Source organism: Microcaecilia unicolor, chromosome 3 (genome assembly GCF_901765095.1).
Source record: "Microcaecilia unicolor chromosome 3, aMicUni1.1, whole genome shotgun sequence".
Classification (NCBI taxonomy): domain Eukaryota; kingdom Metazoa; phylum Chordata; class Amphibia; order Gymnophiona; family Siphonopidae; genus Microcaecilia; species Microcaecilia unicolor.
In genome coordinates this window covers 87,214,232-87,237,357 of record NC_044033.1, presented here as the reverse complement: position 1 = coordinate 87,237,357, position 23,126 = coordinate 87,214,232, and the positions used below count along the sequence as shown (strand labels likewise).

General features: G+C 47.4%; 1 protein-coding gene across 2 annotated transcripts in view; it reads right to left on the bottom strand.

Moving 5' to 3' along the window:
- The window catches only part of VPS54 (VPS54 subunit of GARP complex), a 300,862-nt gene that overhangs the window by 122,181 nt on the left and 155,555 nt on the right, over positions 1-23,126 (bottom strand). For both annotated transcript variants that reach the window (XM_030196152.1, XM_030196153.1), the window contains exons 9-11: positions 20,406-20,532; positions 17,008-17,115; positions 633-688 (exon numbers count right to left, since the gene is read on the bottom strand). In XM_030196152.1, coding sequence (XP_030052012.1) covers positions 633-688; positions 17,008-17,115; positions 20,406-20,532 — 291 coding nt within the window. The remainder of the gene's footprint in view (positions 1-632; positions 689-17,007; positions 17,116-20,405; positions 20,533-23,126) is intronic.

Here is a 23,126-nt window from a genome sequence, read left to right as displayed (position 1 = left end):
CAGAATGAAGTCAGTCCAGAGGGTTGCTACTAAAATAATCAGTGGTCTTTGCCAACGTCGTTCTCACCCAGCTGATGAAGCCTCCTTCATGCAGAGTATTCTATAATTTAATGGGGTAACTGTGTGCCCCACCCAGACTCCACCTATGTATATGCCCACCTTCAAACTGCATTTAGGTGCCATGTTATAGAACAGAACGTAGCTGGAATATTGGTTATTTATGCATCTTATATGTCAGTATTCTGGTCTTTTACATTCTTGGTGCCCTCTTTACCAAATTACTCCCATAGCACCTAGTTTACATTATATACACAGGCATTCCTGGAGGCAGCAAATAGGTGGAGCAGGGCAGGACTGGCACTTATGGGAGCATTTTATAAATACACATATTTGCCCACATTTACTAACATACACATGCACAGAAATTACACCTGTTCTGCGAGTAATATTATATAAGTGTACAAGTGAATAGAGCTGATTCATCTCTCATCTTAGCTGACTCAGATCTTCTTGCATATAGAAGTCTGATATATGAACGTGCGCCAGAATCAAAGGCTTGATCTGAGCCCTCAGAATTTTTTTTAATACTTATAATAATTAGTTTCTATATCACTATGTTGGAAAATACTTACTTAATAATTACTTCAGCATCTATTTCTTCTATTTGTGTTACTGTATTCACCACACACTGCAAAAAGTTTGAACAAAAAAATAGTGTTTATAAACTGTATTCGCTTATTTTAAAACTTAAGTATTTTTGTTCTTAGTGTAGTGTAATTTCATAATTAGAACTCTCCCACCACCAGCAGCAGAAAAACTGGGATAGAACTCAAAAATATGGTAACGATGGCAGAATATCAAAATATAATATAAAAACAAAACACCTCCTGTTGAAACCATGATCAACACTGACTCAACTCTAACCAGATGGGGAGGTTTCTAGCTACTGTCAAGCACTCTGAAGAAGGCCAAACTTTACTTTAAAAACACAGAAGTTTGCTGAATATGTAAGTACATTTTTGGCATGTATGCATGAGTAACCTGGATATGTTTTCTGTGCTATTATGCTTGTCAAGTGCTTAGGAGGAAGGAGTATTTCATGCACATAAAATGAAGATACATACCTGTAGCAGGTATTCTCCGAGGACAGCAGGCTGATTATTCTCACCATTGGGTTGTCGTCTGCGACGGCCCAGGAGACCAGAAAAAAAAACTTGAGAGCAAACGAAGAAGTCTCTCAAACGCTCCGTTACGCAGGCTGAGCGCACCGCGCATGCACAAACGGCTTCCCACCCGCGACACGAGCTTGAGTTCCTCAGTTTAATAAAAAAGCAAACCAGAAACAAGAACAACTCCAAGGGGAGGAGGGCAGGTATGTGAGAATAATCAGCCTGCTGTCCTCAGAGAAAATGAAGATACATACCTGTAGCAGGTATTCTCTGAGGACAGCAGGCTGGATATCATCACGAATGGGTCGTCGTCTGCGACGGCCCAGGAGACCGGAACTAAAACAAAAACTTTAGAAAGCTCTAGAACAGTGCGGCGCGATCGGGGACAACGCACCGCCCATGCGCGCGTGACTTCCCGCCGGCTACACCCGCGTGCTTCCTTCAGTTACATAACAAGCAAAAACGAGAAGAAGAACAACTCCAAAGAGGAGGAGGGTGGGTTGTGATTATATCCAGCCTGCTGTCCTCAGAAAATACCTGCTACAGGTATGTATCTTCATTTTCTCTGAGGACAAGCAGGCTGGATATCATCACGCATGGGGTATCCCTACTACTACTATTTAGCATTTCTATAGCTAGCACCCAGGCTAACTCAAAACAATGAACATTGGTCAATTGGGCCTCGCAACGGCGAGGACATAACTAAGACTGACCTGAAATAAACACAACTACGTGAGAGTGCAGTCTGGAACAAAACAGAAAAAGGGCCTAGGAGGGTGGAGTTGGATTCTAAACCCCGAACAGATTCTTCAGCACCGACTGCCCAAACTGACTGTCGCGTCGGGTATCCTGCTGAAGGCAGTAGTGAGATGTGAACGTGTGGACTGTGTGAAGAGTAAGGGGCTGTCCTGTCCTGGGTATGCCACTAGGTGGCGCTGTTCCCATAGAAATGGGGGAATAGGTCCAGGTCATGTCATTATTGAGGAGGCCACCAGGGGAGCCGGTAGAGGAATGTCCAGATGGAGGTTGCTAGGACCAAGGAGAGTCCTGGGCTGGAAACAGGTATAGGTAGTTATGGGCTGGGTGCTGCCTGGAATTAGGGGGAAGAGCCTGAAGGGGTGGAGAAGCTAATTAACCACCTTATACCTGTCTCAGTAGTGAAAGAGGAGACAGAAGCTGGGACCTGGCAGCTTGAGGAAGAAGATCCCCTGGAAAGTGCTGGCTGAACTCTGTGGACTTTTGAAACTCTCTGCTGAAAAGGTGACAGCTACAGTATCAGCTGAGAAAGTCTAAATGAAAAGTAATGCTTTTGTTTGGCTGTTTGAACTGTGAAAGTTTGAGGAACTGAGTTAAGATGCAAAGAAGGGTTTAATTTGAAGAGTCTGAGTAACTGCCTTTTTGTTATGTTTGAGATGAAGAATGTGTTTAAGCTGAAGAAGAAATAAGCCTTGAAGATTATGTTTAATGGCAACTAATAAAGCCTTTGGTTCTAAGAAGTCTGGTGTTGGTGAACATTTGTGAAGGAAACTAAGCAGGGTCAGCCCTGGCCAGGTCTTGGAAGGGTGACCAGTTCACAACTGATGACCACGTTGCAGCCTTGCAAATCTCCTCAATGGAGGCTGACTTTAAGTGAGCCACTGACGCAGCCATGGCTCTAACATTATGAGCCGTGACATGGCCCTCCAAAGTCAGCCCAGCTTGGGCATAAGTGAAGGAAATGCAATCTGCTAGCCAATTTGAGATTGTGCATTTTCCGATGGCAACTCCCATCCTGTTGGGATTAAAAGAAACAAAGAGCTGGGCGGACTGTGTATAGGGCTTTGTCCGCTCCATGTAAAAGGCCAATGCTCTCTTACAGTCCAAGGTGTGCAACTTGTCCTCACCAGGGCGGGTATGTGGACGGGAAAAAATGTTGGCAAGACAATAGATTGGTTCAGATGGAAACCTCCGACACCACCTTCGGCAAGAACTTAGGATGAGTGCGAAGGACTACCCTGTTATGATGAAATTTGATATAAGGAGCATGGACTAACAGGGCTTGGAGCTCACTGACTCTACGAGCTGAAGTAACAGCCACCAAGAAAATGACCTTCCAGGTCAAGTACTTCAGATGGCAGGAATTCAGTGGCTCAAAAGGAGGCTTCATCAGCTGGGTGAGAACGACGTTGAGATCCCATGACACTGGTGGAGGTTTGACTGGGGGCTTTGATAAAAGCAAACCTCTCATGAATCGGACCACTAAAGGCTGTCCAGAGATAGGCTGACCTTCTACATGCTGATGGTAAGCACTGATTGCACTAAGGTGAACCCTTACTGAGTTAGTCTTGAGACCAGACTCTGACAAGTGTAGAAGGTATTCAAACAGGGTCCGTGTAGGACAAGAAAAAGGATCTAGGGCCTTGCTGTCACACCAGACTGCAAACCTCCTCCATTTGAAAGAATAACATTTTGTTGTGGAATCTCTCTTGGAAGTAAGCAAGATTCGGGAGATACCCTCTGAAAGACCTAAAGAGGCAACTTCTAAGTTCTCAACATCCAGGCTGTGAGAGCCAGAGACCGGAAGTTGGGATATAGAAGCGATCCCTTGTTCTGAGTGATGAGGGTCAGAAAACACTCCAATCTCCACGGTTCTTCGGAGGACAACTCCAGAAGAAGAGGAAACCAGATCTGACGGGGCCAGAAAAGAGCTATCAGAATCATGGTTCCACGGTCTTGCTTGAGTTTCAGCAGAGTTTTCCCTACTAAAGGTATGGGAGGATACGCATACAGAAGACCTGTCCCCCAATGTAGGAGAAAAGCATCTGATGCTAGTCTGTCGTGGGCCTGAAGCCTGGAACAGAATTGAGGACCCTTGTGATTGGTCTGAGTGGCAAAAAGATCCACTGAGGGGGTGCCCCACGCTTGAAAGATCTTGTGGACAATATCCATGTTCAGTAACCACTCGAGAGGTTGCATTATCCTGCTCAACCTGTCGGTCAGACTGTTGTTTACGCCTGCCAGATATGTGGCTTGGAGAAACATGCTGTGGCTGTGAGCCCAAAGCCACATCCTGATGGCTTCCTGACACAGAGGGAGAGATCTGGTGCCCCCCTGCTTGTTGGTGTAATACATCGCAACCTGGTTGTCTGTCTGAATTAGGATAATTTGATCGGACAGCCAGTCTCTGAAAGCCTTTAGAGCATTCCAGATCGCTCGTAATTCCAGGAGGTTGATCTGAAGACCCGTTTCCTGAAAAGACCAAGCTCTCTGAGTGTGAAGCCCATCTACATGAGCTCCCCACCCCAGGAGGGATGAATCCGTCGTCAGCACTTTTTGTGGCTGAGGAATTTGGAATGGACGTCCCAAGGTCAGATTGGAGCGAATGGTCCACCATTGAAGGGAATTGCAAAAATTGGTGGAAAGATGGATAGCATCCTCTAGATCCCCTGTAGCCTGACACCACTGGGAAGCTAGGGTCCATTGAGCTGATCTAATATGTAGACGTGCCATGGGAGTCACATGAACTGTGGAGGCCATGTGGCCCAAAAGCCTCAACATCTACTGAGCTGTGATCTGTTGAGATGTTCGAGCCGAGGACACTAAGGCGAGAAGATTGTCTGCCCTTGCCTGGGGAAGATAAGCTCGAGACGTCTGTGTGTCCAACAGAGCTCCTATGAATTCCAACTTCTGCAGTGGAACAAGATGGGACTTGGGATAATTTATTACAAACCCCAGTAGCTCCAGCAGTTGAATAGTCATGTGCATGGATCGTAAAGTTCCTGCCTCTGAAGTGTTCTTCACCAGCCAATCGTCGAGATAAGGGAACACATGCACTCCCAGTCTGCGTAGCGATGCTGCGACAACTGCCAAGCACTTTGTAAAGACCCTGGGTGCAGATGCTAGACCGAAGGGTAGTACGCAGTACTGAAAGTGCTGAGTTCCCAGACGAAATCGAAGGTACTTCCTGTGAGCTGGAAGCACCGAGATGTGAGTATAGGCGTCCTTTAAGTCCAGAGAGCATAGCCAATCGTGTTCCTGAATCATGGGAAGAAGGGTGCACAGGGAAAGCATCCTGAACTTTTCTCGGACTAGGAATTTGTTCAGGGCCCTTAGGTATAGGATGGGACGCATCCCCCCTGTCTTCTTTTGCACAAGGAAGTACCTGGAATAGAATCCCAGCCCTTCTTCCTCTGGTGGAACGGGTTCGACCGCATTGGCCTTTAGAAGGGCAGATATTTCCTCTGCAAGTACCTGCTTGTGCTGGGAGCTGAAGGATTGAGCTCCCGGTGGGCAATTTGGAGGCCTGTATGCCAGATTGAGAGTGTATCCTAACCGGAGTATTTGAAGAACCCACCTGTCGGAGGTTATGAGAGGCCACCTTTGGTGAAAAAATATCAACCTACCCCCAACAGGCAGATTGTACGGCATGGCTACTTTTACTGCAGCTATGCAGCTCTGGAGCCAGTCAAAAGCCTGTCCCTTGCTTTTGCTGGGGAGCCGGAGGGGCCTTAGGCGCACGTCGCTGATGAGAGCGAACCTGCTGGGAGCAAGCTTGAACAGGCTGCAGAGAGGTAGGAGTGTACCTACACCTATTATAGGAATAGGGAGCACTCCTCCTCCCTCCAAAGAACCTCCTAGTAGAGGAGGTAGTAGCAGAAGGCGTCCGGCGGGAGAGAGAATCCATTGCATCATGGTGCTTCTTGAGGGTATCGACCATATCCTCAACCTTCTCTCCAAAAAGATTATTCCCCCCCCCCCCCCCCCGGCAAGGAACATCCGCCATTCGCTGCTAGGTCTTCTGATCCAGGTCAGAAACACGCAGCCATGAGAGTCTGCGCATCACTATACCTTGAGCAGCTACTCGGGATGCGGCATCAAGTGTCATAAGCTCCCCTGGCCAGGAATTTGCGACACGCCTTCTGCTGCCTGACCATCTGGTGAAAAGGTTCAGCAAGCTCCGGAGGAAGAGTTTCAACTAAACTGGACAGTTGCCTCAGCGAGTTCCGTAAGTGAATGCTCGTGTACAGCTGGTATGTTTGGATCTTGGCGGCGAGCATTCCAGCCTAATACGTACGCCTCCCAAAAGAATCCAAGGTCCTAGACTCTCTGCCTGGGGGCGCCGAGGCATAGTCTCTAGTACTCTTGGCTCTTCTGAGAGCAGAGTCCACCACCATGGAATCGTGAGGATGTTGGGCCTTCACCATTACTGGTTCTCCATGGACTCTGTACTGGGACTCAGCTTTTTTGGGGACCACTGGATTAGATAGAGGGAATGACCAGTTTCGCATAAGAACTTCCCTGAGTGTGTTATGCAAGGGGGCCGTTGCAACCTCTGTGGGCGGAGAAGGATAATCCAAGACCACGAGCATCTTGGCCCTGGGCTCATCCATAACCTCCATAGGGAAAGGAATGTCTTTAGACATTTCCTGAACAAAAGAGGAAAAAGAAAGACTCTCAGAGAGGGGGAGACATCCTTCTTTCAATAGGCGGAGTAGGATCAGAAGAGACCCCATATGACTCTTCCTCCGAAAAGTATCTGGGATCTTCCGCTTCCTCCCACGAGCACTCATCAGTGTTGGACAGAAGCTCTCTAAGAGCAGCCTGAACCCAAGCCTGTCTCAACGTCAAGGAACGACGGCCTCGAGGGGGATGTCGAGAAGTCGACCAATGCCTGGACTGCGGCGAAGCTTCCTCCGCTGACATAGAATCGACCCGGGTGGCGGCCGACGCCGATGCCGCAAGTGCCACTGAGGACAGGGATCTCACCACAGGCGAAGGCCCAGATGCGGTTTCCACAGTCAATGCAGAAAGCGCAAGCACTCCTAGCACCGAAGCAGATTGGCGCAGCAATCCTTCCAGAAGCTCTGGAAGAAGGGCCCTGATGTGCTCGTCGAGAGCCTCCATCGGAAAAACCTGGGGGGTCGGTGTAGGAGCTGGTGGCAGAATCTGAGGGGGCTCGAGAGCCGGTACCAAGCTACCAGAAGACTGACGCATTGGCACCTCCTACATAGAGGGTGAGTGATCCCTCTCGGCGCCGACGCTTCTCGGGTGCCGAATCCCTCGGCTCCCTGGAGCTTTCGGTACCGTGTCTGGAAAGAGAACGATGACTGTGCTTCTTAGCCTTCGCTCGATGCCCGTCATCGAGACTCCTCAGTACCGAAGAGGAGGACGTGGAATCCTCACGACTCCTCGGGGCCAGGTCCGACGAAGGTCGGTCCCGAGGGGCCTGCCAGGCAGTAGGCCTCGAGACAGATGGAGACCCACTCGATGCCTCACTGCTCCCAGCGTGATGTGGTCATTCGGCAGGCTTCCCTCAACGTCCTCGGAACCGATGCTGACTGTCACGTCTGTGGCGGTGACCACCCTCAGATTTACCTTGTTCCTGGGGGTCAGCTTCCTAGCTGGCTCCTGTTTCTTCTGTCTGTCCTTTCTGAGCTAGCTCTGGCTCTCTGTGCTGGCTGCATCCAGCAGCATGACACTAATTGTTTCACTACACTACACCTGGGTGTGGGAAGCCTCTCTGTGTTTCACTGTGCTTTCTGCCTGCTCTGTGGTTTGTGCCTGAACAGCCTCCATAGTTACTTAGAGATTGCTGCAGCTGTGTCTCTGGTGTTGAAGGGCTTTATTAATCACTTAGAGACTGCAGCCTTTGCATCGTATAAGGTCCCTGGTATGCTAGAGTGCTCTGTGCACTGCTACTTTGTCTAGTTCTTCTGTGTTTGCTTTGTGCGAGTTCCTAGTGTTTGCCTAGTTAGCTTGGGCACTGCTCTGCTTGTTAGCTTCTAGGTCTCCTGTGTTTAGCCTCTGGTTTTCCCCAGTGGGGTTTCCTTGGTTTCTGGAGCTTGAACCCGGACATTCCCTGCCTGCCTGTCTCACGTTAGCCTAGGTACCTGGGAGCACTGCTGGATCCTGACTCCGGTTGTTCCTGTTGCTGGTTCCAGTTCTGGTTTTTCTGTAAGCCCTACCTACCGGCTGCTCGAACCTGAGGGCTCAACCCTCGGGGAAAGGCAGCTAAGCGTAGGTGAAGCCTACTCCAGTGTGTTCCGGTCCGGTGCGTTCCCGTCCCAAGTGTTCCAGTGCAGGACTCCAGTCCGGGGTTCCAGTTCAGCCTTGTCTCTTCTCTGCTCCGAAGGTGATCTTGCCTGCCACTGCCGCTCCTCGGCCGTGGTCCAAAGACTCACGTACCCAGGGTTCCCGGGGAAGAAGCCTGACAGAATGCCAAGGTCCTCAAGAACACGACAGAATGCAAAGGCCATGAGTCCGGCAAGATCAGCCGTCCAGGTGGGCTTCCTGCCCATAGCTTCGTTCCCTATGGACAATCCGGGTGTAGTTTCTGATTTTGACTTTGACCCGGCAAGATCATCACTCCCGGTGGGCTGCCTGCCCATGAGTTCGTTTCCTGTGGACAATCCGGGTGCAGGTTCTGATTTTGACTCTGATCCTTATGTCAGCCCAGTTTCTTTTTTGGGTCCTTTTATGACGCTTCGGAAGTACCGAGAGAAACTTTTGTCTGATCCAGCCCTGAAGGATACTCCTGAAGCAGCAGCTGAAAGAAAACGACTCTGGTGGTGTCTGGTCTGCCATAGCCCAGTTTCTGACATGAATCCTGCTATCTCGCTCTGTGAGTACCGCCTCAGACTTCTGGAGGAGCCAGCTCTGCAGGATACTCCTGAAGCTGAGGCCGAAAGAAGACGCTGGGGAATTCCTCCACTCAGGTCTCCTCAGCAGTGCAGCCTGCGGTACCATAGCGGGTTAGTTCCTATTCGGGATTCCGGTCCACCGGCGCTGAGTCCAGTCCGAGGAGAGTTTCAGCGGAGCCTTCGAATCCTGTTCAAGTGAAGCCGCCAGTTAAGGTTCTGAGTTCGTTCCGAGGGATGGTCCTGACCAGGTCTCTGAGGTCAGGCTGAGTGAGATGTCGGACCAAGCCTCTGATTCCAGTCCAAGTTGTGCCACCACCTAGGCGCCTGAGTCCAGTCCAGGGAGTGCTTCATACTGAGTCCCCGCTTCCAGTTCAAGTAACGCTTCCACTTAAGCCTCCGAGTCCAGTACGAGGGAAGCTTTCGATTGAGCCTCTGATTCCTGCTCGAGTGGCGCTCCGGGCCGAGCCTCCAGTCCTCCTTCACGTGGCAAGCCCTTTGAAACCTCTGAGTCCAGTCCGAAGGGGGCTTCTGACGGAGTCTCCGAGGCCTGTGCAAGTGGCTCTTCGGGTCGAGCCTCCGGTTCAAGTCCAAGTGACCCGTCCAGTTGAGCCTCTGAGTCCAGTCCGAGGGATACTTCTACCTGGGCCTCCAAGTCCTGTTCGAGTGGCACTCCGGGTCGAGTCTCTGGTTCTTGTCCAAGGGACCCGTCCAGTCAAGCCACCGAGTCCAGTTCGAGGGGGGCTTCTAACCAAGCCCCCGGTGCCAGTCCGAAGGGTGGTTCAGGTGGAGCCTCTGCTTCCAGTCCAGAGGGCACCTCCTATCAAGCTCCTAAGGCCAGTTCGAGTGGTGCTTCAGACCGAGCCTCAGTTAAAGTCCAGTTCGAGGGGCGCTGCCAGTCAAGCTTCTGATTCCAGTCCGGGTCCCAGTCCAACTCCTGTTCAGAGTTCCTGTTCCAGTCAAGACTTTGATGCCAGTCCGGGTCCCAGTCTCGGTTCAGCTCCTGTTCAGAGTTCCAGTTCCAGCCATGATGCTGAGCCTGCTCCGAGCTCCAGTTCCAGCCAAGATGCTGAGTCCGTTCCAAGTTCCAGTTCCAGCCAAGATGCTAAGCCTGCTCAGAGTTTCAGTTCTAGCCAAGACGCTGAGTTCACCCCGAGGTCCTGTGCCAGTCAGGGGCTGACCTCTTGCAGAGTTCCAGTTCCAGTCAAGCTCCTGAATCCAGTTGCAGTCAAGTGTTTGACTCCAGTCCGGGTTCCAATCCCGGCCCAGCTGTGGATGCCAACCCAGGTTCCAGTTCCAGATCTGCTTCTGTTCAGACTTCTAGGTCCTGTCAAGACTGGGATGCTTTGGGCCCCAGTCCAACTTCTGATGTCAGCTGGGGTAGTGGCTCCAGCCTTGTTCCTGCCACTACATGGAATTGCCAAGAGGTCCAGGACGTTGTGGGTTCCCTCAGGACGTCGAATTTTGTTCCTCTTGATGCATCCAAGTTCCTGAGTTGGCCCAGCGGTGATTTGAAGGAGCCTCCTGTTGACAAGTTCCGGCTCCTGTCTGCCAGTGCAGGACTTCTTTGTTGCTTCCAGTCCAGCGATCCATGTCTGGGTTTTGAAACCCATCAGAAGGTTTCACCACAGTTACCCCTGGACACCTGAACCCCCCGTGGAGACCGGAGGGGGGGGGGGGGGGTCTTGAGGGGGAGGTACTGTCACGTCTGTGGCGGTGACCACCCTCAGACTTACCATGTTCCTGGGGGTCAGCTTCCTAGCTGGCTCCTGTTTCTTCTGTCTGTCCTTTCTGAGCTAGCTCTGGCTCTCTGTGCTGGCTGCATCCAGCAGCATGACACTAATTACTTCACTGCACTACACCTGGGTGTGGGAAGCCTCTCTGTGTTTCACTGTGCTTTCTGCCTGCTCTGTGGTTTGTGCCTGAACAGCCTCCGTAGTTACTTAGAGATTGCTGCAGCTGTGTCTCTGGTGTTGAAGGGCTTTATTAATCACTTAGAGACTGCAGCCTTTGCATCGTATAAGGTCCCTGGTATGCTAGAGTGCTCTGTGCTTGCTCTGTGTGAGTTCCTAGTGTTTGCCTAGTTAGCTTGGGCACTGCTCTGCTTGTTAGCTTGTGTACAGCTTCTAGGTCTCCTGTGTTTAGCCTCTGGTTTTCCCCGGTGGGGTTTCCTTGGTTTCTGGAGATTCAGCCCTAGTCTTGTCCTTTGCCAGTTCTCCTTGTTACTGGAGCTCCAGCCCTAGTCTTGCTATTGGTTCTGACTCTTGCCTTGCTCTGTTGCCGCCTGCCTAGAGACTCCTGCTTTGAACCTGACCATGCCTGTCTCTGCCTATTGCCTATACTCAGATATTCTCTGCCAGCCACCTGTCTCTGCCTATTGCCCATACTCAGATCTTCTCTGCCAGCCACCTGTCTCTGCCTATTGCCCATACTCAGATCTTCTCTGCCAGCCACCTGTCTCTGCCTATTGCCTATACTCAGATCTTCTCTGCCAGCCACCTGTCTTGGACTATTGCCAGAACCCGGACATTCCCTGCCTGCCTGTCTCACGTTAGCCTAGGTACCTGGGAGCACTGCTGGATCCTGACTCCGGTTGTTCCTGTTGCTGGTTCCAGTTCTGGTTTTTCTGTAAGCCCTACCGGCTGCTCGAACCTGAGGGCTCAACCCTCGGGGAAAGGCAGCTAAGCGTAGGTGAAGCCTACTCCAGTGTGTTCCGGTCCGGTGTGTTCCCGTCCCAAGTGTTCCAGTGCAGGACTCCAGTCCGGGGTTCCAGTTCAGCCTTGTCTCTTCTCTGCTCCGAAGGTGATCTTGCCTGCCACTGCCGCTCCTCGGCCGTGGTCCAAGGACTCACGTACCCAGGGTTCCCGGGAAAGAAGCCTGACAGAATGCCAAGGTCTTCGAGAACACGACACTGACGTCGAAGGACCGACCGATCAGCAAAATGTCTTTCATGCTGAGCCTCCCGAGACACTTGGGTCCGCTTTTTCATAAGAGAGCACAGCTTACAAGCAGCTGGCAAATGTTCGGGCCCAAGGCACTGGAGACACCACGCGTGAGGGTCGGTACCTGAGACAGTCCGGTTGCAGCGAGTACAACGCTTGAAGCCGCTGGGAGTCCTCGATGACATGGACGGAAAAATAGCGGCTTTGAAATTAACGGACTCGATTGTGCCAAATAAAAAGGCACAAAAAGGGAAAAAAAGACCCAGCTGAGCAGCCTATAAGGCAGGTGCGACGAAAAAGAAAGGAAACAAACAAGTGAAGAAAACTAACAAATAAGGGAAATAACTCTCTTTTTTTTTTTCCCCGAGAAGAACTACCACTAGTAAGGAAAAAAAAAAAAGGGGGGGGGGGGGCCGTGAAACGCGAAAATTAGTCTCCGGAGCCGAAAAACTGAGTGCTGTTGTGAAATAACGTCACTCAAAACACGGTCAAAAAGAAGACTAAGGGACTCATGCTTGTGTCGCGGGCGGGAAGCTGTTCGCGCATGTGCAGTGCGCTCAGCCCGCGCGACGGAGCATTTGAGAGACTTCTTCATTTGCTCTCAAGTTTTTTCCCAGTCTCCTGGGCCATAGCGGACGACGACCCAATGGTGGGAATAATCAGCATGCTTGTCCTTGGAGAAAATAAGTGGTTTATAAAGTTATGCATATAAAGTTACATGAATGAGGCCTGACATAACTTTATCTGAACTAAGCAGTTGGGTTCTTGGGTGGGGAGGGGGAGAGAGGGAAGAAATCAGGGAGGGTTTGTATTATGTGAATACTTTTGAAAATACATGTATAACAAGGCATACCTCAAAGACCAACCAATGTGAATATACACAACTCCTACACATATTAGAACTGTCTTACAATATCTGATTGTTATATTATTTTCATGTTTTATCATTATCATGTTGCCCAATATCCTTCTGTAACACTAAATGTCTATTTTTTTTAGCATATTCCCACTACACATGATGTATTGTAAGCCACATTGAGCCTGCAAAGAGGTGGGAAAATGTGGGATACAAATGCAATAAATAAATAAAGTATACTAACTCATGTGTGCATAGTAACCCAGAGAATTTTAATGTGCTAATAAGCAGGTGCAAATGTAAGCACATATACTCCCTGGGATAATTTTCAAAGCAAGTATGCAAACACTTGTTTTTTTTTAATTCACCTATACAGTGAAAGGCATGTAAATATTACACGTGCAGTAATAACCTTGCCTCAAAGGACTGCATACAGGAAGGCCCAGTAACACACATTAATTCTTGGAGGAAGGAAATTGATTTCCATGCATAAAGCACAGCTTTCTGAATAGAACTTGTTTTCAAAAACTGCCCTCTACTTATATAGGCCCACATCTACAATTTATAGATCTAATAAGGACACAAATTTCTGTAGAGGCTCTAGATGCACTATAAACCATGATGACAAGCATGAGAGAATTTTTATTAAACCAAACTTATAAGGCTTGAGCATGCTGCAGAGGTAATGTGTGTAGCCCTGGGGAAAGACAGCCAACACTATAGTGGTAGCCCCTAGCGAAAACCAGTGTGCCAAGGGTACATACCCAGGCTGGCACCTCTCCTCTTCCCCAAGGGGCATAACTGTCTAAAGGAGAGAAGTAAGCGCTAAAAGAAAACCCGCAAAAAACTGAGTGAACTGTTTTTAGAAAGATGCAAACTATTTCTGTATGTACCTACTGCCTCTTTTATAAATGAAAATGAAATGCAAAGCAGAATTTAAATGTGTTAGTGTATGCACTGTACATCCATCATCTTATGTTGGTCTAAAGCAATGCACAGAAATAACCACAACAGAAACCTAATTTGAATAGAAAGAGATGCAAAATATAGTAGTCAATTTCTAATATTCTGTTTGGTACTCAAACAGCATTTCAATCAAGATGAGTCAAAGGTTTGCCAGGTTAAAAGGTTCCACATAGGTGTGTAATATTACAATATAACACACTATACTCTACAAAGGAGTAAATAACTTTGCAGTAAAATCTATGCTCCCTATAACGGCTAAGCTTTCTATTAGGTCCATCTACCCCAGCTGGAATCATGGACAAGTCTGGAGTGTATGAGGCCCTCTGGTAGGCTGAGGAGAGGGCTCAGAATTCTATGGGACACATCAAGTTTCAAACGTTGGAGAAAACACTCCTTTGCTTAACATTGTTTTCTCTTTAGTCCTGCATATAATGAAGGTAATTTTTAATACAGGCTGCTCAGTTTGGGAGGCCAAGAAGCCTCCCTCAGTCCCGCCTTCTGACGTCATTTCCTCTTTCCACAAGGGTGGGACTCTGAGGGAACGAACTCATGAAGGGAAGGCTAGAAACGGGCAGGGCTTTCAATGACGCGGCCGCTTCAACGGAGGTAATAAAAAAGATTTAAACCAACTGTGGCAGGAAGAAAAAAGGGGATGTAGGGGGGAGAAGAGGACAGGTAGGTGGATATGAATGGGAGGGGAGGATGGGGGCGAAGGAGAATCGCTGGACATGGAGGGGAACGGGAGGGGAGGGCAGGGGAGAGAGGAGAATTGCTGTGTGATGTGATATGTTCGTTATTTGCAATTCTGTTCGCACTAAGGATGGGTTTTGTCTTAGTTTGCAGTTATGATTTTTTGGGGAGGAGGGGAGACAGGAGAATCGCTGGGTGGCTGGAGGGGGGACAGGGGAGAGAGGAGATTCGCTGGGTGGCTGGAGAGGACTTTGCAGGGGCATCCCTACTGCTTAACACATGCTGAGAAACCACCCATCCAGCAGGACCCATGTAGTCAGGCTCCTCAGTAGTAATGGTCGCTGAAACGTTGTACTCCCTAACCAGTTCCAGGGTGCCAACCCCCCCCCCCTAAACACCATTAAGACTGGGCATGACAACTCTCCATCACAATCAAAGCAGAAGGACCAAGGGGCCCTTTTATTAAGCCAAGTAGGCGCCTACGATCACCCATTCAGAACTACTGCTCAGCTACAGCATGGCCGAGGTGGTAATTTCATTTTTTACGCACATCCAGTACGCGTGCCGGAAAATATATTTTATTTTCCGGCACATGGCACTAACCGGGCAGTAATCAGCATTGTATGCGCACTGACGATTACCGTCCGGTTCGCACGTGAGACCTTACCGCTAAGTGAAAGGGTGGCAGTAAGGTCTCAGGCCCAAAACAGACACGCGACAATTTTCATTTTGCTGCATGTCCATTTTCAGCCAAAAAAAGACATTTTTTTTTTGCAGGCTTGCTGAAAATTGCCCTGTGGGCGTCCAATACACATGTCTAGAACATTGCAGGCCATTTTTCAGTGCACCTTAGTAAAAGGACCCCAACTGTGTTGCTGATGTGCTGATTTTTGCCCACACCGCTGACCTCTTTCAGGCTTTGTCTCACCATTGCGCACCACCCTACCCAAGACTCTCATATACCCGGAGCTCACCTAGGGATCCCCTCTCTGAGGCCTCCACACAGCACCAAGGAAGTTCCCAACTCTAATACTACTTTTTATTTTTTATTTTACTTTTTTCAAATTTTATTAGGGCTTGCAGAAGGGTCCCAGCTGGGGGGAAAAAATCCACAGTGACAGTGGAAGGAAAAATAGGAGAGGGACAGCGGGAGGGAAGGAACCCTACTAGATTACTGAATCACTGCCAGATATAGCCTCACAAACCAGGACCGATAGGTTGGGGTCTGGGGTCTGGTGGTCAAGGACAGAGCCACCTTCTGCTCAATTAAGGCAAAGGTTGCAGAATAATCCCTGAGAGCTCCCTGGCCAAAGATTCAACCACAGAGCTGAGGCCTAGGACATCAGGCCCAAAACTAAAACAAAAGTCTCCTGTTGCACCAGTCCACCTATACTATACCATTTGCTGGAAGGAGGAAAATACCAGCTAGTTCCAGGCTGCACCAGTTCTTATATTGGTGATATCACTGCCGGTAGGATAGAATAACCCAGTAGTCTAGACTGGTCTAGTAGGATGAAAGGAAGGCACAGTTTACAGTACACCACTGCAATAGGGACGAGCCCTTGGTTATACAACTGGCAGCTATTTACAATCCACAGAATAGGCTGGTGTAGTAATGGAACAAAATAGGGGAGGGGGGACCTTGGAAGGAGGAAAGGAGATGGGTTTGTAGATGAAGACCAAAAGAATATGACAGAGGAACAGATAAAAGGGTTGTAAGGAAGACATGGATAAGATATAGAGAGGTGGAGGGTCAGGAAAAGACATAGCTGAAGGAATACAGTAGTAAAGGAGAGACAGAGAGAGGCAAAACATACAGAGAGCTAGAGAGGTGGAAAAGAGAACAAAGGGTCAACAGAGAGAAAGATGAAAGAAGATAAAGAAAAAAAAGATATCAAAAAGATGAGGAGATACATGGATGAGCTAGAAGAGCTAAAGGGGGAAAGAACCACCACAGGAAGAGGCAAAGAAAATTAGAGGAGAGATTTAGAATACCACAGTGAGAAGTATGGAAAGCAAAATGGTAGGAAAACAAATTCATTACCTGATGACATGTGTAGCTCTTCAATGTATTAAATATACTGCACATCCAACTGATGTTGAATTTTTTTTAAACCTATGAATCTAACAACTCTGGCAAATTTGTTTGAGAGTGGAGTACAGTAGGAGAGCGGGAGGCATTACTTGCTAAAATTCTTACAGATTAAGAGTGCAAACTTCAGCTGCTCAAAATGCTACAAACAGGAGCCCTCTAAAAAGAGCTGAATGGGAAGTGCTAAGTAGGTAGAACAAGCAGAGGGAAAAAAAATCAGGTAGTGGCTGTACAGAAGGAGAGCGAGATGGGAGATGGCAGGGCAGGAAATGGGAAATGAGAGAGTGGGAAGACAAAAGTAACAACTAGGGAAAAGGGTGAGAAAACAAGTGAGAGAATGGGGAAATGACAAGCCACAGAGATAATGGGGATGTCAGATTGTTCCAAGACAGGACGTGAAATCTGAGGAATGGAATCATAAGGAGGCCCAGAGACTTGAGTCTCTAGTTCTAAGGGATCCACTCTCCAAAAAGTTGGAGAACCCTAAACATGTGATTGTTACATTACCCACACCATCACCACCTTCTAACTCTCTCCTCTTGCTGGAGTTCTCCAAACTCTATTGGACTTTCAGTGCATTAATAAATATATTCAAATTACATAATTTTGGTCTCAAACAGAACAATGTAGAAGATAAAAGAATGTAAAGTGACCGCATAAATCCCATTTCAATTACCTGTTTAATGATGTTTTTTGCTGTAGTCATCATCTCTTCACCATAGATTTCAAAGAAATTGAGCCTTCTTTGTTTTAATAGGCCAAAGACCAGAGATACTAACCTTTCCTATTAAAGACAGAAAAAATGAATTGGTTCCCATGATAGAAAATGTGTTCTCGTTTCCAAAATTGCAGAGGGTCTACACAGTGAGAATTATGGAATTAAGCTCTCATGTGAATTTCATAGTAATATTGCTAATGTTTTTGTATAATACATATGCAAACTAAGAAGATAAGTATACAGTCTATCATAGATCAAACAGTGCATTATGAAGTTATAAACTGTGAAGCAGTCACTCCAACTATCAGACTGCTGTAACATTTTAAATATTAACGCTTAGTGGATCTGGGCATTAGGACAGTCAGTATTCAGAGGCCAAGATAGGCCAGCCTTGTTTCAGCAGGCCTTCTTAGGCTTTATCCCAACCTAGCTGGTTAAGTTATGGCTTAAATGGTCCTAAATCTATATTTTAATATTAATTTGTACACTGCTTTCTCAGTGGCATAAGTTCAAATGTGGCATCCCAATGCAAAAACATTGTTTTTAGGAGAGCAGAGCATGGTAAACACTACTTTCTTTTAAGAGATGCTGGGCCACTTTATCTTTCTTTACTTGTATACTCAGTGACATTCCTCGCTTAAGTGCCTCATTTCCTGCTGCTGAGACAAAGTCTAGCAACAAAAGTCGCACAATTTCATGGCTCTTATTTTCAGACTTCAGCCCAGCAAAGGGAGATAAAGGACTTAAGCACCATTTTTACCAAGCAAGAGGGATACATTTTCCAATACTGTAAGAGCAAAGTACTTAGCAAATAACTTCCAACTAGAAATCCATGCACATGACACAAATAATTTAAAAAGAGAAAATAATCATAATATTAAACACTCATGAACATTTTTATGGAGCTCATCTTTCTTTACAACATGCTTGACGCAAACAGTTGAATTTTGCTTTACAAACTTTAAAATGGATGTTCTTTGAATTTATGTTTAATTCTTAGAGAGACCAACATACTAAATCCATGCTAAAAATTTGTGCACATTTAAGTGTAGGTGTATGTCATTAGTTTTATTAGCAATGCAATAAATTTAAGCACTATGCAAGTATATTACTTTTGTGCTACTCAGGGGAGTAAAAAAAAAATGAAACCTTCACCCTGATGCCTCTCCTACTCAAATCCCCCCCCCCCCCCCAAAAACAAAAAAACAAAAAACAACAACATTGAATCCCCAAATCAGTCACCAAACACATCCCAAAAAACCACTTCAACCACCAATTTACCTTCAACTGCGATCTGCAAAATATTACTCCCCTCCCCCCCCCCAGAAATAGGTTCAAGGTCCCCAACAGACAGGGCCAGAGTCGGATACTGGGCTGATGGAAGGCAAGGTTGTCTCCTTTTTCTGGTTTAGCATTTGGAACCTTTGATATGGCCCTACAGAGCAGACCTGCCAAGTCTCCTTCATTCAGCAGACTACCTGCTTTTGCAGGTCATCTCCTTCACTCCTGCTGGGGAGCCAAGAATGCCCACCCAGCATGCTCCCTCCTTCATTAGTGGAAGGAGATGCATTAATAAGACATCACCTCCTGCTGCTATGGGATCAGTTTTATGATAAAAGCTGTAAAGTCTCACCATTCTTATCGCAAGACTGGTCCCGCGACAGCACAAGATGACATCTTATTAAGGCATCTCCTGCTGCCAGAGGGGGAGGTGACTTGCTAGTGCTGCAGCTGTGCAACTGAGATCTGGCATGGGGTGAAGCCAAGAGGATGAGTAGGTGCAGCTAGGTAGAGTGGAATGAACCTGGGGGCGTGTACTAAAATCTTCCTTTCAAAAACTGGGACCCCTTGGCAGCTCTGAGGGACCGGTGCTCAAAAGTACCACTGGCATTAACAGGCTGTTAATACTGGGTTAGCATGCAGATTAGAGTAGGCAGCATGTACAACCGGTTTTGGTGCAAGCACTGAATCCATTAGCATATACTGCATTTATATGCAGCCATTATGTACCCTGCAGCTATACAGCTATGTTTGGAGGAAAAAAAAGTTTCTCACATACCTTTAATGCAGAAAACATTTTGCCAGGTCTGAGGCAACATTACAAGGGTTGGTTAAGAGGAGAAGTATCTAGCGGCACCCTTTCTCTCCCTTCAACTCAACCACCCTGCTTCAGGCTCCCCAAATATTAAAAAAATAGTCCTGTGGTCTATTGGCCCCCTTTCCTGACTCCTATTGAGCATTGACTCTGACCCTCCTGACCCCCTTTCCCCCAAAACTAAAAAAAAAATGCCCTGGTGGTCCAGTAGCCCCTCACCCTCAGGGACAAAAACAATGGTGGTTCAGTGGGACCCCTCGGTCGACTTCCTCCCTCCCAAGTCCAAAATTGCCCTGGTAGTCTAGCGGGGCCCTCATACCTAGAAGGAGGCAAGAATGACACCCAGTCGCTCCTGCCTCTGGGTGCTGTCATCTCCAAAATGGTGGGTACTATCTACAATATAAGGGCAGGACACTGCCCTTTTGGAGATGACTGTGCTCAGAGGCAGGAGCAAGTGGGCATCGCATCTGCCTTCTTCTAGGTATGGGGGCTGGGGGGAAGAGGCCCACTAGACTGCCAGGGGAATTTCTGACTTGGGAGTGAGGGAGTCAGCTGGGGAGAGGGGCCACTGGACCACCATTGTTCTTAGGCCAGAGAGAGGGAGATGGGGGGTCACTGGAGTACCAGGATTTTTTTTTGGGGGGGGGGGGGGGGGAGTCGGGAGGGAACTGCACTTTTTTTTTTTAGTGTCAACTTTCTTCAGGCACTGACAGGAAAGTCGACATCGAGGCTCATTTTCAAAGCACTTAGCCTCCCAAAGTTCCATAGAAACCTATGGAACTTAGCCTCCCAAAGTGCTTTGAAAATATGCCTCCTTCTGTGCTAAGCCGTGCGTGTATGCTCATTAGTTTGAACTTGCTGCGGCTATTTTTTTGTGCTAAATTCATGGCCCCTGAGAGAGTAGAACAGGGAATCTGAAAGTAGTACAATTTCTTTCCGCAGAGTGGGGTGGGGGTGGGGGGCAGAAGCCAAAGACATGACCTTCCCCAATACCAGTTGTGGTACTCTGGATCTGCACTCTAGCAGATGATTAGAAGCATCTGATAGAATATAATTTTTAAGGGTTAAAATGAGATTTAAATTTAGCTTTAACACTAATGATTAGTAAGGTTGTTAGCATGTTATGTACCTGTTTGATTATTTCATTATGTTAACATTTACCACATTGATACAGGAGTGAGAGAATATTTTCTTTTGATTTTAACTGTCAATGTCCTTTGCAAATATTCCCTGGCCCTCTAGGGAGTGGATTATCTCATACCTCTTCTAAAATCTGGCAGCCGTCTTCAAGTGGTCTATTTAAGTCACTGCGTACATATGAGGAAAACTCCGCAATCATCATTTTATCTATTAGTTTCTCCAGTTCACAGAGCTGAGATCCAAGATGCCTGTTACAAAAAATTACCATATTAAATAATTTAATAAAGTCTCACAAATTACAAATGCAGACAAAACTTGTGTCAACATAGCCAAAGGATTCATTTTGCCAGGGCACCTTGATGTTTTATTAATAAGAGAAGCTGAGTGATCAGTATCATTTTCAACTGAGGTATTTAGTCTCACTGTAGGCACCAGACATTCAACAGCTGAACTATAAGGGGAAATTGCAGACTGTTTCCCCACTGGTGACCTATTATAGGGAATGTCCTTTGGCTCTACTACATACAAACCTGTTACTTCTGGAGGAATGGAGGAGTAGCCTAGTGGTTAGTGCAGCGGACTTTGATCCTGGGGAACTGGGTTCGATTCCCACTGCAGCTCCTTGTGACTGTGGGCAAGTCACTTAACCCTCCGTTGCCCCAGGTACAAAATAAGTACCTGTATATATGTAAACCACTTTGAATGTAGTTGCAAAAACCTCAGAAAGGCGGTATATCAAGTCCCATTTCCCTTTCCCCTTTTAGTGCTGCAGAGATGATCTGTTGAGATGATGAATTCATTAAATTATCAATTTAAATCTGGATAGTGGCTGGTGCTAAATATCCGAATGATGCGGTCAGCACTGCAACACATCTAAATAGCAGCAACATTAAGTTCACTTTTCAGATATCAGACTTAGGGGTCCTTTTAACATATCTGTAAATGATCTCGAAATCGGAATGACAAGTGAGGTAATTAAATTTGCAAATGACACAAACTATTCAAGTTTGTTAAAATACATGTGGACTGTGAAAAATTGCAGGAAGACCTTAGGAATTGGAAGACTGGGCATCCAAATGGCAGATGAAATTTAATGTGGACAAATGCGAAGTGATGCACATTAGGAAGAACAATCCAATCATATTTAACTGATCCTACGCTAGGAGTTATTAGGAAAGGGATGGTAAATAAGACAGAGAATACTATGCCACCTCTGTATCGCTCCATGGTGCGACCTTCATCTTGAGTATTGTGTTCAGTTCTGGTTGCCGTATCTCAAAAGACATATAGCGGAATTAGAAAAGGTTCAAAGAAGAGCAACCAAAATGATAAAGGGGATGGAACATCCTCTCATATGAGGAAAGGCTGAAGAGGTTAGGGCTCTAACCTCTTTAGTCTTCCCTCATATGAGAGGAGTTCCATCCCCTTTAGGGCTCTAACCACTCTAGCCTTTCCCCATATGAAAGGAGTTACATCCCCTTTAGGGCTCTAATCTCTTTAGCATTTCCTCATACGAGAGGAGTTCCATCCCCTTTATCATTTTGGTCGCTCTTCTTTGAACCTTTTCTAATTCACTCCTCCCCGGGAACTCCATTCATTGGGTAAATCTCTCTTATCTGTATCCCTCTCTTCAACTGCCAACTCTAGACTCCGTTCCTTTTATCTTGTTGTACCATATGCCTGAAACAGATTTCCTGAGCTGGTATGTCAAGCTCCATCTCTGGCCATCTTCAAATCCAGGCTAAAAGCCCACCTTTCTGATGCTGCTTTTAACTCCTAATCTCTATTCAGTTGTATAGTACCCTTGCATGTTTTATCTTTCGCACTTTATTAATTCCCTTATCCCTTATTTGTCCTGTCTGTCCTGATTAAGGGGGACAGACTCAGGAAAGATGTCAGGAAGTATTTTTTCACAGAGAGGGTGGTGGACGCTTGGAATGCCCTCCCGCGGGAGGTGGTGGAGATGAAAACGGTAACGGAATTCAAACATGCGTGGGATATGCATAAAGGAATCCTGTGCAGAAGGAATGGATCCTCAGAAGCTTAGCTGAAATTGGGTGGCGGAGCAGGTGGGGGGAAGAGGGGTTGGTGGTTGGGAGGCTAGGATAGGGGAGGGCAGACTTATACGGTCTGTACCAGAGCCGGTGATGGGAGGCGGGACTGGTGGTTGGGAGGCGGGAAATACTGCTCGGCAGACTTATACGGTCTGTGCCCTGAAAAAGACAGGTACAAATTCAAGGTAAGGTATACACATATGAGTTTATCTTGGGCAGACTGGATGGACCACGCAGGTCTTTTTCTGCCGTCATCTACTATGTTACTATGATTAGATTGTAAGCTCTTTCGAGTAGGGTTGTCTCTTCATCTTCAAGTGTACAGCGCTGTGTACGTCTAGTAGCGCTATAGAAATGATAAGCAGTAGTAGTTTCCGTCTTTAATCAGCAGTTGACAGGCACTGACCGGTCACCACGCATGTAGTGCGTGAGCCCTTATTGCTAGGTCAGCACTCTGCTGCGGGTCTTATCTTCCGCCTAGACCGATATGCTCATATCACCCCTCTCCTCAAGTCACTTCACTGGCTTCCGATCAGGTACCGCATACAGTTCAAGCTTCTCCTACTAACCTACAAATGCACTCAATCTGCAGCCCCTCACTACCTCTCTACCCTCATCTCCCCTTACGCTCGTACCCATAACCTCTGCTCACAGGACAAATCCCTCCTCTCAGTACCCTTCTCCACCATCGCCAACTCCAGACACCGCCCTTTCTGCCTCGCCTCACTCTATGCTTGGAATAAACTCCCTGAGCCCATACGCCAAGTCCCCCCTACCCATCTTCAAAT